We start from the raw sequence: 17,912 nt of genomic DNA, 5'->3' as shown, positions 1-17,912 counted from the left end.
AAAGATCATTCGACTACAAGAATATGTATTTTGGTATTTTTTGATGAGAAATATTTTTTATCAAAACTGTGAGTAAAATTAACCCATAATCCACAATCATAACATGCAGAAATTATGTTTTTCATGACAAATACTGGTTTCACTTTTTAACAAAAAAAAGGCTATAAAATCACTCGAACAATGAACTTCTTTATTTGACCTCGTAGACCCACCTTCGCGTATACCTATCGACTCAGAATCAAATTATGAACAAATGTCCGAAAAATATGCACACGATTATCTCCGGACTGGCTGAACCGATTTGGACCGTTTTGGTCTCATTTGATCCGTCTTGGGGTCCCACAAGACCCTAGTTATTATTATGAAGTTTAGAAAAGTACTTCAAAAGTTATGCTAAAAAACGATTTGGTAGTTTGTAATATTGTAAAAAAGAGTGGTTTTTGCAAGAACAACCCCATCAAAAGTTATGAGCACTTAAGTGTTATTTATACACTTTTTTGAGGCCGGATCTCAAATATTTTGATGAAAAAGTTGTCCGGATCTGTCATGCGACCCATCGTTGGATAGTTAATCAAAAGACCTTTCCAACAAGCCCAAAAGATTGAAGATCTGACAACCCTATCAGTATCTATAAGTACACAAGTTTTTTTATAAACTTTTTTTGAAGCCGAATCTCAGACATTTTGATAAAAATATGCGAGGAAGGCACCAACCACCTATAGGTGGATTAAGTAACGTTTTTAGTGTTGGTTTTACTCCAAACAACCCAATGTTTTCAAATATGTGAAGCAAGCTTTGAATATATTTTTGCATTTTTTGAAAACAAACAATAGAAAGTAATTTTTCATTGATATTTTTTTTGTATTATTATGCAACATGATTTAAATAAATTAACATCATTCCACAAAAAGTCTTCTATTTTTTCACATTTAATTAGCCCTCGAACACCTGTAGGTGCACCAGTGCTCCAATTCTTTTACTTCAAATTGTAATTTCTTTAGTACTAGGTATTCAACCAACTGAATTAATTCTTTTTGCACAAATTTGATTTTCATCTCATTTGATCATGGTAAACAGAAACGTGAAAAAAAATCAATTTTAATTTGGAGGTAAGGAGTTAAAATTGTTTTGATGAAATAATCTATTAAAAAAATACCTAATTGTAATAATTTAATGTTCATTAGACAATACCTATTCCTAGTTGCTTTAAAAGTTAATATTATCAGAAATAATTCTGATATCATAATTTCTGATAATCTGATTAATTATGTATAAACCAAACAATACATTTAATTGAACAAAATCATGTTGAGTTTGTTTATTTTTTTATTTTTTCGTAGCATTTTAAAAAATTAGTTCCAACAATTTAAGAAAATGTTTACTTCCGCTTAATTTTCGGGAATTCCGGGAAACAAGAAATTTTTTTTAGGAAATTCCCGGGATTTTTTTCCCGGGACGGGAAATTGGACGCTCTACATCCTAGTATACATGAAAGTAGTACTACGATTTTTTATCGAAATATTCATTTAACTAGTAGATATACAGCATTTCCTCAGTAAGGAAGGAGTAACAATAATGATTTGGCCATCGTTTTCCAGTTACACGTCTCAATTCGTTTGATCTGTCAAGTCGTATAAAATTTCGCCATCCAGCAAAGTAACAACACGATACATAACTCGGTGTAACCGATTCTGATTCCTTCATCATCCTCCAATGAATTGCGATTGCGACTGTTGCCCTGAAATCGAGCTCACAACTCAAATCTCCCCAGAGAGGATCACGATTCTTTTACAACGACAACCCCGATGCACACAGGGATGAGTCGAAAGTGGCCGCCAATATGAAAGCGCGACAAATTTACGAGAAACGTCGAAATGCACGGGGGACACTCCATTTTCCTGGTTCTGATTTTTTTTCTTTTCCCTGCTGGAATTTTGGACAAAAAAAAAACGCGGCACAAAATGAAAAAAAAAACCGCCGAGCTCGTCACACGACAGAAAAGGCGAAAAATTCGGCGGAAATTTTTCCTACGTTATTTGAATATATTAAAATTTAATGCAATTATACTAATTTGTAGATTTTACGTGAACGTGCGCGCGCGCCCTCTGCTCTCCCCGAGAAAAAAGGTTAAAATGGATTTGTGTGATTGAATTGCACACAAATTTAATGGATACAATGGAGCCAGAGGGGAGTTTGCGAAAACATACACGCACATGAGCTCGAAGGCAGCAGAGCCACTCATATTTTTCGGTCATCAGAATCACAAACATTTTTCACCCATCCTCCTCCCTTGGACCACATCACTTCACGGTGATCGGCGGCAGGAGCATATGCTGTTGCAGTCTTTTTTTGCCACCCAACACGGTGTGGTGGTGGAAAGATGCCCAAAAGTTGTGTGTGTAAGTGAGTTCGATAGGGTGGTTCAGAAAATTAAAAGAAAATCACTTTGAATTTGACAAACTGGCTTCAAAACCAAATTGAAAAAGGTCGTGAGCCACCCTATTCCAGCTGAACAGGAATGAGTTTGCTGGCTGCATCCGAACAACGGGAAGGGCGAAAGTCAATTTTCTCTCAATTATTCACAATTTTCTCATTCGGTGAACGATTTTCCAGCAGAACGAAACGACAAAAAGGGGGGGTTAGCTGGTTGGTCGATGTAACTGTTCTTTGTGTGAACTCTACACCACCTTTTCCCTATAACAACCAATTGAGTGTCGAGCAGGTGGTTTACCGGTTTACCGGGGAGAGGGGTAATCAATGTGTGTCCGAATCGTCCTTCAGTGACAGGTGGCACCACTTTGATTTGTTTGCAGTGTGATATTTTATGATTCAATTTGTCGATTGGCTTGGGTAAATTGGTAAAGGGGTGTCGTGATTTGGATCGTCGTTGAGGCGTCATCGCAACTGTCAACCAAAGCTTCGCTGGATGATGACGGCCACCGTGGAACGTCCTCATTAGGTAAAATAGGGGCACTTTTGGATAATTGTCCACAGCGAAATCGATTTAGTAGCTCTAATAATTTTATTTGATTTTCTGCTTAAAAAATAGCTTCGGGAATGAAAACTGCATGTTAAAATTACTTTGATTGATTTAAACTGGATTCAGCTATATTTTTTTAAGAATATTTTGAAATATTTCAGTTAATTGGGACCACTTACGGTTCGAACTAAGAGGAAAAAGCTCTTTTTGTAATTCCGTTTCTTGTAATTCTATTGTTACGAAATGGTCTTCATATCAGCACCAACATATTAGTACTGAAAAGTCCATTATAGCACGCGTTTGAGAGCTGCAAAGTTCAACTTATCAAAACTTAAGCGAAAGGTACACAGCAAAAAATCCGATGGTAACCTTCGTCAAAATAAACACTTAATATTACACACTGCATGTACATTTTTTGCAAACACAAAAAAAGTTGCAACCGACGGGATTCAAACCCAGCACCAATAGTAAGGACTGGCGCCTTAGCCAACTCGGCCATCAGACCGATGAAAAGCTGTAAGGATAAACACATGTATGAGCTTGACATCCGGTCCCATACTGGGTGTAAAATCACATAAAATTGTATAAAATAATGCAATATTTATTTTACACCCAGGCCTTTTACACGCAGCTGGATTACTACTTTTTTAGCTGTGTAATACTTTTCGACATTCTTTCAATTTTTGAGCTGACAAAACACACGGACGTCAAGAGTTTTACTGAAAACTCCCATTCAAAGGTTTTTTTCGTGATCGCAAAAAATATTCAAAGCAATTTGCAAAACTCGATTTTTCCAGCACTCGTCGTATTTATCCAACTCTGTGTTGCATCATCATTTTGCAAATTATTGCAAAAACTTCTAATTTTCAAACTGGAATGCAAAAAGTTTTGCATGCATTATTTCTTAATTGACTGTATGTTTTATATCCGGGCAATATTTGAACTTTTTCAATCAATCAGAACAAAGTTTTTTTCAGTCGTTGGAAGGCTTTTAAAGTGATAGAAAACTATCAGTGCTGACAGCGAGCTTATCCCAAGTAACATTTTAAAAACCAACTAGCCACCAGCATCTTGATTAATTAATAGTTTTATTTCGGCATTCACCGCAACCAATTAACAAAAGCCAATTAATATGTAACAAGGTTTTATGTATCGGACATATAACCTGGTGAAAATAAAAGCCAACTGGCTTTCAAAAAGGTTTTATGGAAGTTTTAAGAGAGTCTTGAAAACCAGATGACAATGCCATGCCAAACGGTTTTATTGCATGCTTCTTTAAAACTAAGGGTGTTATAGCTGAGCAATTCTCTACCGAAACCGGAAATGGATTTTATTTGTATTTTTTTTTATTTGGCTTAAACTTTGTGGGGGCCTAAACTGAGATCAAAGAAGCTATTTTTTGTCATTAGTTCACCCATACAATTTTGGCAGCTGTCCAAACAAAAATGGTACGTAAATATTCAAACAGCTGTAACTTTTGAGCGAATTTTCCAAGGGCATTTCAGTGAGCAAAAGAGTTCCTCAATTTTGCCCAGAGTAACGAGAGTTTCTCAATGTTCCTCCGAGTTACTCCGGTTGCTTTTCACCAATCCCACCTATATAGATAAACCTTGTGTTTGAAAAGTCGTTGCTAGGGGTTTGTTTATTTTGAAAATGAAGTTTGTAAATCTGGAAGCTGAAGTGCAAAAAGAAATGATAAGGTAAGCTTTCTCGGCAATCCGCGGACCGCACTTACAAAAGGCGGGTTTCGTTGCATTTGGAAGGACTTCCTAATCTCGTTGTACCTTTTTTCCCTGCAGGTCGTTCAAAAATAATAAAAACACCGGAGTTCGCCAGCATCGCAATTGCAGCAATCATATCCTGTTGCGAAAAATGTCCTGGAACCGATGCCGGAATAGGAGCTTTCAATCCAAAATGGCTTCCGTCGGCAACTACATCTGACGCCTCGGTGCAATGGTCCGCTGTGTAGTATGCCCCGTCAGCAGTAACCAGCATACAATCCCAAACTGGCCAAGTTCCGCGTCAAGTGTTCGTAATCTGCTAAGATCAAGGAACTGCAGCCATTATACGTGAAGGAAAAACTCTCCGAGATTAGATTTCCGGTGTGTGTCAAGGACAAGTCATTTGACCAGTTTGAGCTGCACCTGGCGAGCAAGACAACAACATCCGGCACCCACCACCCTGGACAGTTGATAAACAGTGTTCCCTTTTCTTGAAACCATCTAACAGAGGAGCCACACTGAGTGCAAACTATACAATTGTGAAATTACAAAATAAATTTAAAAAAATCTGAAGTAATGCGTTTCAATTCACCATATTCGGAGGATTTCGAAATCAAACGGTGCATAATGAGTACAAATTTCCCTCTCGTATTTTTTTGAGCCAACTGTGAAGCTAGCCGTGTGCATCTTGAGGCAGTTGGGGCCAAATTGGTTGAAGATCCGACTAAACTAGTCCCCCTCGGAGAAAATTCGGGAGTGTAGGACTAGGACAAACGATTATCAATCCTTCTTCAGGTTGACTTGCTTTCGACCTCCAGCACGGCAGGAGTCTCCCGGTTTGTCCTCCTACTGCTGCGCTGGCGGGCAATGTTTTACATTTCCACCAGTTTCAGCAGAAAAGGTTCCTGTTTTTCGGAAGAAAAAAAAAAGAAACCGCGTCCTAAACTTGCAGGTCCGCTGCGGGGGATTAGTATAATCTTGAAAAAAAATGTGATGTTTACTTTTATAGTTGACATTTGCCTGACATTGACATTTTGTTAAACCAAGGTATCAACCTATGGGTGGGAATAATTGAATTTTCTCTGGAGTAAGCTGAGAAACTCAGAGTTACTCCCAGAGTTCCTCACTGAATTGCCCTTGGAATTTTCTGATCAATTTGGTGTCTTCGGAAAAGATGTAGGTATTATTGAGAACTGTTCAGAAAAAAGTTACACGGAAAAAATATGGCGATTGTTTATAAACTTTTTTTTCACAAAAACTCAATTTCCCAAACATTCAATATTACGCCCTTTTGAAATGTTAGTCCTGATTCAAATTTTATAAAAATATTGTTTTCGAAAAGATCGGAAAATTTCACAAATGTGTCATGTTTTAACATTGAAAATCGGACCATTAGTTGCTGAGATATCGACATTAGAAAATTGTGGGTTGTTTGGGTGAGACTTAAAAAACTTAAATTTTCTCAACAACCGGAGGTCCAATCTTCAATGTCTCTCAGACAAATTTATAGCAAATTTTCTGAACCTTAAAAAAAATATTTTTAGAAATCGTGCTTGCCATTTCATTAGGGCACATAACTTTTGTAGACAAGAGTGTGTCCCTTTCACACCTTATGTAAACTGTCATTTGAGGGGAAGGGATACACTATTGTTTACAAAAGTTATGTGCCCTTTTGAAATGTTAGGTCACTCATGGTCACTATTTTTTAAAATCGAAAAACTGCAAATATTTCGCTAAAATCAAACTTTCGGTGGCTATATCTTGAAAACGGAGCCTTTTATCAAAAACTCTGTAAAGTTCTTTCGCTTGCAAATTTAATTTTACCTCAAAAAATAAATTCAAACATTTTTTTTTGTATGGAATTTCGAATTTTTCCAAAAATCCTCACAAATTTTGATCCGAATAAAAAAATACAACAAATAAAAATGTTTTGCTCAGCAGTCAAGTGCCATTAGGCATGCTAAAGGGTCACTCAAAACCGCAAGGTTTTATTAAGGCTTTGATTAGGTAATTCGGATTCAGTTGTGAAACCTTGAACTCCTATGAAGGTTTTTATAAATAGGCCATAACAACCATTTGCGGAGGTCCCTTTGGGGTTTAATGGTGTTCTGGGGATCTCGCTACGACTAAGTGGTCTTAATGTTGATTTTGGCTGATAGGTTTTATAGCGGTTGTAACAGCTACGATAAAGCCTTAAATATAACTTGGGATTTGTGTTGCTATTTGGAGTTTTCAATCGTACTTTGAGTAGATACAAAATACCATTTACATTTCTGTCAAGTGATATGCAAATACACAACATTTCAAATGAAATGGTTGACATTTCATTCAAGTACAGTTAATTCAACCGAAAACCTTGTACATTTTCAATCAACACGACTGGTTAGGCACGACTTTTGATAGATTGACTATCGAGTGTTTTCGGTTCGATGTCAATTTCCACTCTTGGGGGGATAAATTATACGTACAGGAACAGAGTAGTGGTATAATAGATTAAAAAAACCTGTTCCGAAGGGATCCACAGTCAATGCCCCCCAGGCCGCAGCAGGATGGGTTAAAAAGTGTAAATACACAAATTTGCAGCGTGAGCGGGCCCTTTTCGATAAATAAAAATTGAATTTTGATTAAAAGTAAATATTAATTACTCAGAGCACCCCCCCTTCCAAAAAAGTGCGAGCACATGTGATTTTTTTTGGAACAAAACTGTCCCATTTGAAGCTGGAGGCAATTACTCTAGTTGGTGACAGGAATTCCAACCACAAAGTACACCTCAATTTAGGCTAAAATGAATATCGTTCCTTTGGGAAAAGTGGGTCTTCCTGATGCGAGAAAAAAGTCCCAAAAAACCCATCGTCAAATATTTACAACCTCATATCTTGAGCGTTGCAAAAGTAACACACAGAATGAAAGAGCGATCTAGAAAGAGTCGTCAGCGCTTTTTGTCTCGTTCAATTTTCCATATTTTCCACCACGCTCTGTCTCTCTCTCTCTCGGATGATGCTGCTGGTATTTGCAAACCATTAAACGAATCTGCAAATTTCTCCACGGATTTTGATTTATTTCCCCAGTGGCAGAAGGACGGTGAATCTGGCGCGCGGTTGTTACACAATGACTTCTCCTCTTTCGGTGGGTTTGCCGATTTTGCCCTGGAGAGAGGTAGCGTTTCTTCGGCAGCAAGCAATTCATTGGGACAATTATTTTTCTGTTTGATCCGTTTGACTGGCGCACGATGAACCAATTGCTTTAATTGGGTTGCAGAAATGATGCTGATTTAAAAAAAAAACGTTTTCATTAAATTTGAGAAATTATTTTTGATACAAGTTTAAAATTTGTAAGTATTGATCTTGTTGAAAATTTCCAGTTGAATAACAAATTACGAAAAATAACGTCAGAATAAAACTAATCCGGAAAGGATAATCAGTTTAATCAATTGTATACCAATAACCCGCAACAATGTTGCATTTTTTGTTGTGCCATGAAGTTACCTAACCGTTCCTAATTAATTACAGCGAAAATGGAAACACAAAAATTAATACAATTAGCACTAATTAAGCGCAAACAACAAACGCAAGCCCGCCACACAACATTCTAAACAAACCGCCCCCTCGGGCAGGCCGAAATCGGAACGATTCCAATCGCGAGACCAAAACAACACGGCAAGAAATAAAAGTCGACGTCGAAACCAACCGAAGGTAAACAAATAGGAAAACCATCGGGAAAATAAACATCATCGGGCCGCTCTCCCCGTCTTCCGGCAAGGAAAGGGGTGCTACTGCCTAAAACCACAAATCGAGAGCGGGGTTCGGATGATGGGTCCAAGAAAAGCGAGATTCTTTCGTGATTTTTTTTTCCACTGATGGATTTTCCTGTGTGCAATTGCTGCTGCTGCTGTTTGCGATTTAGATAAACAGAGCAGAAGAGAGAGAAAAAAAGACTACTGCTTTTGCCCAGAAAAAAAGAGGGAGTCGAAAAAATCGAATTAAGTTGAAAGTATTTGTTTTTCAATTTAATTCGACATTTTTTCCCGCTGATGTACAGCTGCTGCTGCTGCTCTCTAGAACTGGCACTGACTGCCAGGGTTTGTGCTGATGCTGCGGGAAAGATACACAAACGCGAACGAACGCGCAGCTTTTTTTTTTGCCTCTTCAGCAAAGTTTGGTTTCTAACATGCGGAAATGAATTTTGTAAAGAGCTTTGTGTTTGCGACCATTGGTAACAACTTTTTCAATTTTATGCGTTTTTTTTTGGGTGGGTTTGTTCCGAGGTTTGTGCTTTTTATAATATAATACTTTGAATTGCAGTGCATTTTTTCAAAGGTAACAAAATTGACTAAATTTTACATAATTGGAATACTTATGCCTGCGACTGCAGTATTGATCTTACTTTTTCCATGCTCTGAAAACTTTAAATTAACAAAAACGTTCGATCTTCACTGTGTTTAAATAATCTTTTTTTTTCATTCTGAATAACTCAAAATTTATTGGGGTAAAGGGTCCACTTTTCACCCACTTACTGGATCTAAACAGAAAAAATCATGTGAATTCACTCAACACGGAAATGATGTAAACTTGAGATTCGAGGTAAATTGCTGAATAACAAGTTAAATCATGTCTAAATTTCCAAGGGATTTAAAGTTGTCTGATTTGGTAATAAATTTAAAATTAAACTTTGCACAATGTTTGCTAAGTATTTTACAATCGATTGCTTAAGCTTTAAAAACTACAAATATAATCGGTATTGACCTAATATTAAATACTAATTCATATGCCTAAATCTCGACCAAAATAAAACTGCCAAAAGCATAGAAAAATGTTACATGATAAAGCATGTACCAAAAGGTTAAATTGATTAATAGTGTTAGTTTTAATGCAAATTGCATGGAAATTTACCTTAAATCTTATTTAAAATTCAAAATTGAAATTAGGAGAATTCAATGAAATTTCTCCCAACTAATTTTACGCTTCAACAACAAATCATCAGGCAATGCATTTTTATGCAATATTTGTACAAAATATGAATTTTTATGAAAATTTCAAAATGTTTGTGCACCTCGAAAAAAGTCTGGCAATAGCTCATATTGTGCATCTGGCATCCTTGCTGTATAGCAGCAATGTTTAAAGGTTACGTTTTAAAAGGTTATAAAGTTTAAATTCATTTAAATGTAAGTTTACAAATTGAATATTACCTAGATGCCAAAACTAAGATCTCTTTTGATGTAAAAAAGTACAGCAAGACCGATTTTTTCACTTTATTTCATCAATTTTAACTTTTTGGAAGTTTCACTTTGGTCGGGATTTAGGCATATGAATTTGTAATTAATATTAGGCCAATATCAATTATATTTGCAGTTTTATTTTTTTACAAAAAAAAAGCTTAAGCAATAGGGCGTCCCAAAAAAATGATAAGTTGTCAAATCTTTGGTGCTCACCCCTATAATGATAGATTAGGTTATCAGGAACAATGTTTTCATGCAACAAAAAAAATGGTTTACAACTCGCGCGCGGAGCTTGAATGAAAAAAGTGCATTTTGCGAGTATTTTTCAGAAATGCGCGTAACAATCATACTAAAGTTATTCAAACTTGGTCGCCTTGGGCTTCAAGTTATTGTCACCTGAACAAATTCCTATACGGACATAGTCCATAAAAGCTTGTGTTTGGGCATGCCAGGGCGTTTAATGGGGGAAAAATTTGTATTTTTTAGCTAAAAGTTTCAAAAATTATTCCCCAAAACGAGCCAAAAAAATTTGCGAACTAATACATTCAGCTTATAATTTTACGGAGATCATTTTGCTTTTTTTAACATTCAATTTATGTCCACGCAAAGCCAAGATGTTTGCATTTTAGTGAACAAAAAGTGACAATTTTTCAAAAAAATTAGTACTTATATAAGCGTTTTTAGCATAAAACATTGATTGATATTTTTATTTCGCTAGCTCAAAAACGATATTTGTTAATAAAATTTCATGGAAAACCCGCAAGATTTTTCTGAAGATGTTACGTAAACGACAAATAATCATGAATCAAAATTACGTGTACGTGATTTTTTTAAACAAATTCATTTATAAAAAACTCTTTTTTCAAAAATAGTTACTTATTAGAGCTTTATTTGTTCATATCGAGAAAATCACAGAGCAGTACTTATAAATATGTTGTTTACGTCACATTGTGAGAAAACTCATGTTTTTTCATGAAATGTTTTTAACAAATATCATTTTTGAGCTAGCGAAATGGCAGCGTCATCAGTGCATAATTGACAAAGGGAGCGCGTGGTCGTAAAAATATTCGGAGTGAAAAGTGATTTTTTTTGTGTGTGTGCCTTTTGTTTCGCATTTTTGTCGTGTATTGTGTGCTGCGAGAAGAAGATTGCCCTCTGAAAATGCAGTGTCATCAGTGTATAATTGACAAAGGGAGCGCGTGGTCGTAAAAAATATTCGGAGTGAAAAGTGATTTTTATTTTGTGTGTGCCTTTTGTTTCGCATTTTTGTCGTGTATTGTGTGCTGCGAGGAGAAAATTACCCTCTGAAAATGCAGCGTCATCAGTGCATAATTGACAAAGGGAGCGCGTGGTCGTAAAAATATTCGGAGTGAAAAGTGATTTTTTTTGTGTGTGTGCCTTTTGTTTCGCATTTTTGTCGTGTATTGTGTGCTGCGAGGAGAAAATTACCCTCTGAAAATGCAGCGTCATCAGTGCATAATTGACAAAGGGAGCGCGTGGTCGTAAAAATATTCGGAGTGAAAAGTGATTTTTTTTTTTGTGTGTGTGCCTTTTGTTTCGCATTTTTGTCGTGTATTGTGTGCTGCGAGAAGAAGATTGCCCTCTGAAAATGCAGCGTCATCAGAGCATAATTGACAAAGGAAGCGCGTGGTCGTAAAAATATTCGGAGTGAAAAGTGATTTTTTTTGTGTGTGTGCCTTTTGTTTCGCATTTTTGTCGTGTATTGTGTGCTGCGAGAAGAAGATTGCCCTCTGAAAATGCAGTGTCATCAGTGTATAATTGACAAAGGGAGCGCGTGGTCGTAAAAAATATTCGGAGTGAAAAGTGATTTTTATTTTGTGCGTGCCTTTTGTTTCGCATTTTTGTCGTGTATTGTGTGCTGCGAAGAGATTTGAAATTTGCTCGCGTTATCTAAATTGTAGAAACAGTAAAAATATACTGATAAGTCCAGCCCATAGCACTTATGCTCGGTTGGCACGCGTTCGATTAAAAAAACTTTCTAAATCATCACTAATTTATCTTTCCGCAGCCGGCTGCCTAAGATTTAAAAAATTCAACCGATAAACAAAATGCTCATGGTCACATCACTGCCATTCGTGAATCCTGACCTCATACCCATCTACTAACCCCCTCAAAACTCATGTGATACTTTGTCGGAGAAGCAGTCGATTGGGCGGTCTCTATCACTCAAGTATCGGACTAACATTCCCATCCACTTCCCCGTGACTCTACCACTGGTCGTGGCCGGCGCCGGTATTGATCAGCATGATAGGGGCCTTTGAGAAGTTGCGAAGCGAGGAAAGATAGCACCCACTCATCTTCCACGGCTTGTGGATGTAACTTCTGGAGGTCCTGGTCAATAACGGAGTAGCAACTGCGGGTGGGCACCTATGCTTATGCTTATGCTTATGCTTAATATCATTTTTGAGCTAGCGAAATAAAAATATCCATAATATATGTCTTCTCTTTTGTAATCCATGCCAATGTTTTATGCTAAAAACGCTTATATGCCAAGAATTTTGAAAATTCGCCGCTTTTTGTTCACTAAAATGCAAATAGCTCGGCTTTGCGTGGACATAAATTGAATGTTAAAAAAAGCAAAATGATCTCCGTAAAATTTCCTATAAGCTGAATGCATTAGTTTTGGCTGCAAATTTTTTTGGCTCGTTTTGGGGAGCGTTTTTTGAAAATTTTGGCTGAAAATACATTTTTTTTTTCACTGAAAAAAACATTGTTTTCCCCTAAAACGTTCTGCCATGCCCAAACCAAAACTTTTATGGGCTTTGTCTGTAACGTAAACTATAAGTCCAAAACGATCAAAATTTGAATGACTTTAGTATGTTTGTTGGGTGCATTTCAGAAAAATAATTGCAAACCACTTATAAGATTTTTTTGGTTGTATGGAAACGTTGTTCCTGATATCCTTCTCTATCATTTTAGGGATGACAACCAAGATTTTAACCACTTTTTATTTATATGGGACACCCTATTATATTGAACAATCGTTTTTAGCAAATAATGTATGTGCCAACAAAAGTTCTACTAAATAATATTCGAATTTTTGCTCAAACATACAAATATCACTTCAAAACACTCCAGCAATTAAAAAAGAATTCATAAATCATGCACAACCAATTCACCCTGATTGCACCCGATTGCGATTGCCGAACGCAACACAACGCGACCGACCAGCAATCAGCATCCATATCGCGCATTCGCCAAATTGCCTTTTAATACCCGGTGTCTAATTTCCCTCCATTGAAGCGATCCACCACATCAATCAACGATCCAATTGATTCCACCACCCCCACCCACACGCGGATACGGATTATGATGATTCGGTAAAAGGGATGAAACCCTCCTCCACAACACAAAAAATAGATAAACAAGCAGAGAGTCCTTTTTCTCTCCGCGAGATACTCTCTCTCTCTCTCGCACACAGATTGTGTGAGAGAAATTGGGAGAGATTTCCTCTCCGAACTGCCTTTTTTTCGACAGCCCTTCTTCAAAGGATATCATCGCGCGCGCGGGAAACGAAACTCGGATCACGACGACGACGACGGCATCGCGACTGAAATATGAAATATGATCTTCGCTCGCCGCTACACTCATCATTCGCCTAAATGTCGTTAACCGAATCGCACACAGGTCAGGTGCGCTCCTAAAGGTAGACTACCTGCCTTCCAGAGTTAAAATCGGTTTCCTGCTGTTGCTGGTGTGGTTTAGGAGGTCAGCACTCAATCGGATTTACGACACGTGTAATTAAATTAAGGCCGGATAATTGATACATTGATAGTTTCATGGAGCTCTCAAATCCTGACAGCAATCGAGATGGATGGATTTTAAACGGATTAAATTTCATCAAATTGGAAAACTAGTTGCAATTGATTTTGCACGAGTGTGTGTTTGTGTGTGGGAAAAACTAGAAACCAAGTGGCATTAATAAGCCTTGAACTGTGGTCATTGGTGTGATGTGTGCAGCGGCGAAAATTAATTCAATTTGACCCTACACAATCCGCGCGCGCTCGAACAATTGTGGTTCGAGCTGAATTTTTCCTGACCTCTGGGAATTGACAACCGGAGGACCGCAGCGAAAAATAAAAAGGAAGAACCGCGCGCGGTGTGCCCATCAAGTGCAATATTCATGCAAAAATGATGCGTGTCCCTGAACGCGCGTGGTGGTCAAATTGAGAGGGCAAAAAAGGTGCAATACAATCAAATTAGTGGAAAATAGAGCACATTTCAATTATGCGTGTTTGGATATCGACGAAAAATGCCAGTGAGTTTGTGGTGAAGTAAACAAGAGGAAGAAAAAAAAAGCGTGGCAAAATGTTCACGAATTGGCTTGCACCTCCGCCCACAACGAGTCTACCGCCGGACACAATAATTGAGGTTGGCCCGCCACCCTTCACCCGGTATGCCGCGCACAGTGCCCTGGTGTCGGCCCACAGTGGCTACCTGCGGGCGGCGTTGCGTTCCGACAGTTCAACCGGAAGCACCACTGCAGAAACAATCCCCATCTACGTCCCGAACGTGACCGCAGAGCAGTTCACGCCGCTGCTGGCCTACATGTACACCGGATTTCTGGACCTGAATATCGAAAACATTTTCGGCGTCCTGTTGGCCACTCACATTCTGCATATGCCACGAGCTCTGGAGCTGTGCCGAGCCTTTCTATCTGCCAGTCAGCAGCAACAGCAGCAGCAGCAGCAGTCGGAGAATTATTTCAGTGGCCTGAATGCCATATCCGCTGTGGCGTCCAAACCTAAGCTCGAAGCCGAAACGAGCAAGGTGGTACGACCAATCGCCAGCAAAGCGACCGGAATTGGGCTGAATTTCATCGCACCACCCACGTCCCACATCCTACTGCCGAGCACTCACACCCCGTTCAAGAGTCTGTCCGGGGTTGGCCTCGTTGGTCCGACGGTGGCCACGAGCGTAGACACCAAACGTGACTCATTCTCACCTCCTGGGAGCGTCAAATTGACAGAATTGACTGAAAGTTCGATTGCCACAGCTACGCCGGAAGAACCGCCCAAACCCTCCAAGGAGCACCAACTGCCACCGACCACCAGCCATAAACGGTCATCAAAATCCCTCAAACGAGCCTCGTCCAGCAAATCAGACTCGGTTGTAACGACGGCATCCAAAGATTCCACCAACAACAGCAACAACGACAAGGGCGTAATCGTAGACATTGCGAGCTGCGACGGTCCGGTGCGATTCCGACGCGTTCTCAACGACAGTTACGGAATCAACACCGCCAACAACAACAAAACCATCTGCACTCCCGACGAGTCGTCCAAGGGTGGCAACTCGCGCTACATGAGCACATCCTTCCATCAACAGGTAACTACCACCCACTATCCAAAAAAGAAGCCAAAGCTCATTTTTTAACCGTTTCCCACCAGATGGTGCGCAACATCAACGAACGCAAACAGGCGGCAAGCAGCCTAGCTTCGGGCGAAAGCTACACCAGCAGCAAGGACGAAAACAGCCAGGACACCAACCGGCCCCATTCGCCGCAAAGTGCGTCGACAACCACCACGACCAACACAATCGCGTCAACCACGACCACGACGGGCGAAACGTACAACTGCGTGTACTGTAAGCACACCTTCAAGTCGCAGTACTGCTACCAGAAGCACGCCAAGCGTCATCTGATTCCGCTATCGCTTGAAGTCGGTGGTGGCGTCCAGCCAGATCCGGAAGTCGATTCCGAAGGGCATGGTGAAAAACAACCAACGAGTTTGTCGTCGTCATCGTCGGTGGTGCGGCACGCGAAATCACACCACGCAGCAAAACGTGAGGTCAAACCGCTGGACATGAACGTGCAGTACTATCCGTGCAAGACGTGCGGCAGCAAGTTCCCCAGCTACTACTTTGTGCACAAGCACCGGAAGATGTGCCACGCGGACGAGGAGGTGCTTTAAAAAATGCACCGCACGACATAACTTATACAGGGTATAATCAAAACATTAGCATGGAATTGTATTGTTAAACGATCGCTACATATCAAAACTAATAAACTTCATCTTCGATTTACTATTGACTGTCAGAGGGAAAGGACTTTGTTTTTTGAAAAGTGGAAATCACTGCACCAAATAAGACTGGACACTCAGGCAAGCAAATTAGACTATTTTTTTGCATAACTTCGGTAAGAATCAGTCGACTCTTTTTTTCTTATCAAAGTCCAGACCGCGAATGAGCATCATCAACAAATTTAACATTGATCGGATAAGCCAGTCAGATTGCAGACTGTTTTACTTTTTTCCATCTTTTCAAAAGATAGATTGAGTTTTTTTTTGCATCATCAATCAGAAGTATTTATCGATAAAATTCATCTTGAAAATTACAAACAAATCAATTTCCATCGATTTTTGATGCTATGTCGACAAGTTGTCAAGTTGTGCTCAAAATGCAGATGAGCAGTTCTCTAGGATTTCGGTCATTCGATTTTTTTTGTATTTTTTAATCCGACTGAAACTTTTTTGGTGCCTTCGGTATGCCCAAAGAAGCCATTTTGCATCATTAGTTTGTCCATATAATTTTCCATACAAATTCGGCAGCTGTCCATACAAAAATGATGTATGAAAATTCAAAAATCTGTATCTTTTGAAGGAATTTTTTGATCGATTTGGTGTCTTCGGCAAAGTTGTAGGTATGGATGCGGACTACACTGGAAAAAAATAATACACGGTAAAAAAAATTTGGTGATTTTTTTATTTAACTTTTTATCACTAAAACTTGATTTACAAAAAAACACTATTTTTAATTTTTTTTATTTTTTGATATGTTTTAGAAGGCATAAAATGCCAACTTTTCAGAAATTTCCAGGTTGTGCAAAAAATCACTGACCGAGTTATGAATTTTTTAATCAATACTGATTTTTTCAAAAAATCGAAATTTTGGTCGTAAAAATTTTTCAACTTCATTTTTCGATGTAAAATCAAATTTGCAATCAAAAAGTACTTTACTGAAATTTTGATAAAGTGCACCGTTTTCAAGTTATAGCCATATTTAAGTGACTTTTTTGAAAATAGTCGCAGTTTTTCATTTTTTTAAATTAGTGCACATGTTTGCCCAGTTTTGAAAAAAATATTTTTGAAAAGCTGAGAAAATTCTCTATATTTTGCTTATTTGGACTTTGTTGATACGACCTTTAGTTGCTGAGATATTGCAATGCAAAGGTTTAAAAACAGGAAAATTGATGTTTTCTAAGTTTCACCCAAACAACCCACCATTTTCTATCGTCAATATCTCAGCAACTAATGGTCCGATTTTCAATGTTAATATATGAAACATTTGTGAAATTTTCCGATCTCTTCGAAAAAAATATTTTTGGAATTTTCAAATCAAGACTAACATTTCACAAAGGCCAAACATTCAATATTACGCCCTTTTAAAATGTTTGTCTTGATTTGAAAATTCCAAAATATTTTTTTCGAAAAGATCGGAAAATTTCACAATTGTTTCATATATTAACATTGAAAATCGGACCATTAGTTGCTGAGATATTGACGATAGAAAATGGTGGGTTGTTTGGGTGAAACTTAGAAAACATCAATTTTCCTGTTTTTAAACCTTTGCATTGCAATATCTCAGCAACTAAAGGTCGTATCAACATAGTCCGAATAAGCAAAATATAGAGAATTTTCTCAGCTTTTCAAAAATATATTTTTCAAAACTGGGCAAACATGTGCACTTATTTAAAAAAATGAAAAACTGCGACTATTTTCAAAAAAGTCACTTAAATATGGCTATAACTTGAAAACGGTGCACTTTATCAAAATTTTAGTAAAGTACTTTTTGATTGCAAATTTGATTTTACATCGAAAAATGAAGTTGAAAAATTTTTACGACCAAAATTTCGATTTTTTGAAAAAATCAGTATTGATTAAAAAATTCATAACTCGGTCAGTGATTTTTTGCACAACCTGGAAATTTCTGAAAAGTTGGCATTTTATGTCTTCTAAAACATATCAAAAAAATAAAA

General features: G+C 38.0%; 2 protein-coding genes across 2 annotated transcripts in view; one reads left to right on the top strand and one right to left on the bottom strand.

Moving 5' to 3' along the window:
* LOC120421370 (uncharacterized) overlaps positions 1-17,912 on the bottom strand; it is a 98,531-nt gene that overhangs the window by 14,712 nt on the left and 65,907 nt on the right. The gene's annotated exons all lie outside the window — the stretch shown is intronic.
* Positions 8,509-15,976, top strand: LOC120421371 (uncharacterized protein DDB_G0271670). Its single transcript, XM_039584563.2, has 2 exons — positions 8,509-15,265; positions 15,328-15,976. The coding sequence occupies exons 1-2, from the start codon at positions 14,246-14,248 to the stop codon at positions 15,847-15,849; spliced, it is 1,542 nt and encodes a 513-aa protein (XP_039440497.1). The 5' UTR covers positions 8,509-14,245; the 3' UTR covers positions 15,850-15,976.

The sequence above is a fragment of the Culex pipiens genome, chromosome 2, assembly GCF_016801865.2.
Source record: "Culex pipiens pallens isolate TS chromosome 2, TS_CPP_V2, whole genome shotgun sequence".
In the NCBI taxonomy this organism is placed as follows: Eukaryota; Metazoa; Arthropoda; class Insecta; order Diptera; family Culicidae; genus Culex; species Culex pipiens.
This window is presented reverse-complemented; position numbering and strand designations above follow the sequence as displayed.

Bases quoted from the DNA above. Each gene is read 5' to 3' on its own strand.
- LOC120421371 (XM_039584563.2), top strand. From the start codon at position 14,246: ATGTTCACGAATTGGCTTGCACCTCCGCCCACAACGAGTCTACCGCCG. The intron at 15,266-15,327 runs GTAACTACCACC...GTTTCCCACCAG, and splicing joins GCACATCCTTCCATCAACAG to ATGGTGCGCAACATCAACGA.